Raw genomic sequence first — 4,743 nt, 5'->3', positions numbered from 1 at the left:
GAAAGAAAGAAAGAAAGAAAGAAAGAAAGAAAGAAAAAAAGAAGAGTGGGAAAAAATCTTAAGATAATGTACCAGATCCCAATCCTCCAACTCCTGCAGATCCAATTGGCCCAAGAGGTGTTGTTCCATAGTTTAGACTGTTGGGAGTTTGTCCTAGACCTAAGCCAAGACCTGACGAAAACCCTAGCTGATTTCCACCATTAGCTGACATGGCATTCTGCTGATTGTATCCTAAAGTAGCATTGGCTGTAGAGGTGCCGAGAGAGTTACTCCCTGCATTTGAATTATTTGTGGAAAATAGACTAATTGCAGGGTTTTGGAGTTGACCTAAAAATAAAGGTATTGCATACATTATGAACTTACACATATTATATTTCGATGAAACTTGATACTATAATCAAAATCAACAGAAAGCTTCATACTATCTATAAACTATTACACACACTCTTATTACTACTAAATAAAAGTTTCATTATTTATGTAGGGATAAAAATGGAAATTTTTTTTTTCACAGATATAAATATATTTTCTAGTGGTGATATATTTCCTATCCAAATGGTATCTTATGAACACATGGGCGGGCGAAATAAACAAGTTAGAGACCCCTAGGGTTCAGGAATGTCCATCCCTTATTTTGAAATACTGACCAGAGGGAATGCAGGCAGGCAGCCAGTATCATCTACTGCCATAAGGGCTTTGAAATGAGTATTGAAATTGACTGTCACTTTTATAACACATCTGTAGCTTAATGCAGTGTGTTTAGGGAATTGTAGTATGAGCCTCTTCATCAATCACCTTTACCGTGAAAAAAAAAAGGAACTATGGTAATTATGATCTTCCTTATTAAGATAAAAGACAAGCTTGAAAACTCTTCTCATTAGGAATGTTTTACATCAGCAAAGCTTTAACTAATTAGTTTGAATTACTATTTTATCTTGGATACATTTTCTTGCATTCTTATTTTGTTTACTTGCTTTTACCACACATTTCTACTACGATTATAATCAACAACAAATGAAATGCCATGTGACTAACACACTTAACGTTCATTCTGGGTCACAAAGGTTAATCCATTGGCAAGCTACTAAAATAATGTAACTGTTTCAGAAGTCTGTGTTGATTGTTGAGGTAAAGATTAAACGTACCAGGATTATGTGCTGGTCCAGCTGCTGGGTTCACCAACATAGCTGATGGCATAAGACGTAGAGTTGGTCCTGCACCCATACCCCTTGCATTTCCTGGATTCATAAGAGATGTGTTCTGGTCATAATAAGGAGGAGCTAGCATCTGGTACTGACCACCTGAATAGTATAAAAGAAATATGCCAATTTTCATTGATTTTAGTGTTTTAAAGCTTTTGTGTTAAGTAGCAAATGTTCTTAAACTACGTCTGTAATGGTATTTACGTATCATTCTCAACTATGTGGAAAAACTGATATTTTTATATTTTATGTAAATAATTTCATGCACTATTTAAATTTCGGAAAACATGTTAATAGAGTAAATCTTAACTATCAGATGTATTTGAAAATTTTCATCTAAAAAAGAAACTCAAAATAACTGAAACAAAATGTTTAATAACTCACCAAATGTATATCTTATGTTTCTTTTTTCAAGAATCAATCAAATTTTAGGCACTGACTAAACACTTTTTAGGATTTTAAAAATGGAAATTTTAGTGTACATCTGAAACAAAACTTTAACACTTGTTTACAAAATACTACTTATAAATAAATAATATCCATACAGAAAGTTGAAATACATACACAAAACTATGTTGCAGATTCAACATTAAAATGTATTTATAATTCTTAGAACTGAAAATGTTAAAATAAGATGAAGAGAAATTTTCTGGTTTCAGGCCATGGCAGAAGATTCATGTCCATTTGACAACTTTGTGGACTAAACGAAAACAGTGATTTTAGGGTAATTTGAGGGTGCCAATTTCAAAAATGCAACTTTCTGGATCCTAAAATTGCACATTAATGTTCCAAGGGTTTAGTATTAACCCTTTGTTTGACACCGACTGGAAGCTTTCCTGACTGCAATCTAACACCAGAAAAAAGTTTATACGGACAACAATTTTACGATGTTGACTCACTAACGGACCATTCTAGAGTAATCTGAGTAAGATTAAAAAATTTTGTTCTAGCTTGTTTTAACTCTTTCTATCAAAACTAAATTGTACATATAATGCAAAATAAATGATACTGGCAATGTGACGTTCTAATTCCTTTGTTCAATGTCATTTTGTAAAGATTCTCATCTGGTTTTTAAATATCTAACTTTTTTGGTTGACATGTTTGACATTTATAGGATATACATGTGACAATTAATCTACCAGTAAATCATGCTGAATGTTACCCCTCCCCAAAGAAATATTGTGACTTATCAAAGCTTGTAAACTAGTAAATGTATCCATCTTTCTAGTGGCACTGATTGACGATGCAACTAAATTCCTCCCGGTTTAGAAGACAATCAATCACTTAGTTGTCTTTGACTGACTTTGATGCTCTAGCTTCCAGTCTATTAAGTCACTTTACAAGAATCAAGCATATAATCCAAATTGTATGTTCCATGCGAATACAGTATTTTATGATATATGGTGCCATTAGCCATATAAAGTTACGTAACTACACAGCAGTCATATGGCCATTAGGGAACAAGTCTTGTGTCAGTATATTATGCAACTCCTATCCGATTAACCCTCCAAATAACTTTTGTCATCAGAGTCTGAAATAATGTTTTGGAAACAGAAACTAGCTTTCCAAGGATTAAACTGGATAGTTTTCCAAATGTTGCAGGTACATCTTTCATATCCTGAGGAATGTTCATTCCATCCAAGATCCATAAAGTTGGTGTTGAGGAAGGAAGCACATTTTCTACCAGTCTGATGAATCTGAGAATGCAAAACTCACTAGGAGATGTAAGAGTTTTGATTTGTCCATTTTTGCAATGGTCCTTTCCTGGCTGGCAAATGAAGGGGGTGAAAGCTGTACATCAAAGTATCCTTCATCTCCATAATATTTACCTCGTCAATAACAACCATTCTATCAAGAAAGTCTGAGCTTGCCTTCAGCATTATATTCTGTGTCTTCTCTTTGCTTGGTGCAAATTGTGCTACATCAGAAAATGTTTTCAATTTCATTTGCTTTATTGGAGCATATATATCCTTTTCATCCTCTGTCAGTCTTTCCTAAATATAGGTAGTGAGAGTCAACTGCCCAGATTCATCAGCAGCCCTTTTGCACTTCGGTTGGAGCAATGGTGTCTATGGATAAATTCATCAAGCTACCAATTTCAAATGCTTGTGATGATGATGCATTTTCCACTTTTTGGAAACTGTATGCCCAAGGCCATTTAAAAGATTTGAAGATCCTGAAAGATGATGAATCATCATCCCAAGAGTCAATGTCAAACTCTCTACTTTTCCTTTCCAGATGTACCCTTTTGTCATAAAGCTCCTGGTTTGATTGCAAATCAAACACTCTTCAGGAAAGAGATTTAAACGCTTGTGCCTACCAGTCTCTATATTGGCAGCACATAGTTTAGCATCAGGGCTAATTCAAGTAGAAGACAGATTGGTTGACCTTTCTGATCCCAGTGCTGACCGTAGCAAAGGTTTATGGCTAGGCTGCTCTAGCCCTGGAGTAGCAGAGCCATCAGTTATCTTCAGGAGACTGTCTGCATTCTAGCCTTTTTCTAACCAATTTTTGGCACTCGCTATTCATGTAACACTTGTAAAATTAGCACCTACGATGGTACCCAAAACCTAGTCTTTCAAGACTTTTCAAACATGCAACACAGGATGAATTATCAGAGTCAGAGAATGGGAACACACGATCAGGGAACTGTCCTGTTTCTGTAGATAAGTGCACAGCAATCTCTCTCTCTCTCTGTGTTATCTAGGGTAAACTATTGTGTAACACATTTGCAAATTTTCTTAAAACTTGTAGGTAAAAGCTTTGTAAGGTTACTTTCTTCTTCCACAACATCACGAACACAACAGCTCGTGGAGTCTGTCATGTTGAAACAATGCATCAGTGTGATTGGTTAACTAGGGTTAATTACAAAACAAATGTCTATTACTAATTAATGTGCACATATTTTTTCCAAAACATTAGTATTTTTGCAACATTTCTCCTTATCCTAACCTAAAGATATTGGTCCCCTCAGTTGTCAAACGAAAATTAACATTTTCTGCCTATGGCCCATGGACTATTTCAGTGTTAATTTGTACAAAGGATAAATTTTCAGTAAAAAAAACTTTAATAAACTGTCAGAATTTTGTATAAAAATCAACACAGTGTCTTTAAATATAAATTAGTATTGGCTGAAATAGGGCTCGAAACTAACTTTGACCAGTTATTTTAAAAGTTAACAGTGATAGTACGAAAATGATTCATGATTTGCATGCCTCTGGCGGATATAACCAGCCAGATGACAAAACATTCCAGGAAGTATAGCATTTCTATTTTAAATGTATATGTTTTTACTGTTAATGCTATTTTTGCTTTCTAAGTCCCACTGTAAGATGTGTAAGAACAACATGAAACAAGCAACCAGAGAAGACTTAGCAAATATCATAGTGTGAAACTTCCATAACTATCGTGCTTGCAGCCAGTTTTTTTTTTTTAATATTGTAGATCACTGTTTACAATTGGCCTGAATATTTATAATAATGTCAGGATTAACAGCTGGAAAAAACATAACAGTGTCCTTTGATGGTCACTAGCTATACAC

At 34.5% G+C, this 4,743-nt stretch overlaps 1 protein-coding gene across 1 annotated transcript in view; it reads right to left on the bottom strand.

Moving 5' to 3' along the window:
• Nucleotides 1–4,743, bottom strand: part of LOC106470710 (pumilio homolog 2-like) — a 43,579-nt gene that overhangs the window by 16,960 nt on the left and 21,876 nt on the right. The window contains exons 10-11 of the mRNA XM_013931276.2: nucleotides 1,146–1,301; nucleotides 73–327 (exon numbers count right to left, since the gene is read on the bottom strand). Coding sequence (XP_013786730.1) covers nucleotides 73–327; nucleotides 1,146–1,301 — 411 coding nt within the window. The remainder of the gene's footprint in view (nucleotides 1–72; nucleotides 328–1,145; nucleotides 1,302–4,743) is intronic.

Source organism: Limulus polyphemus, unplaced genomic scaffold (assembly GCF_000517525.1).
Source record: "Limulus polyphemus unplaced genomic scaffold, Limulus_polyphemus-2.1.2 Scaffold4173, whole genome shotgun sequence".
Lineage (NCBI taxonomy): Eukaryota > Metazoa > Arthropoda > Merostomata > Xiphosura > Limulidae > Limulus > Limulus polyphemus.
Note: the sequence above shows the minus strand (reverse complement) of the source record. Positions and strands in the feature narration are given on the sequence as shown.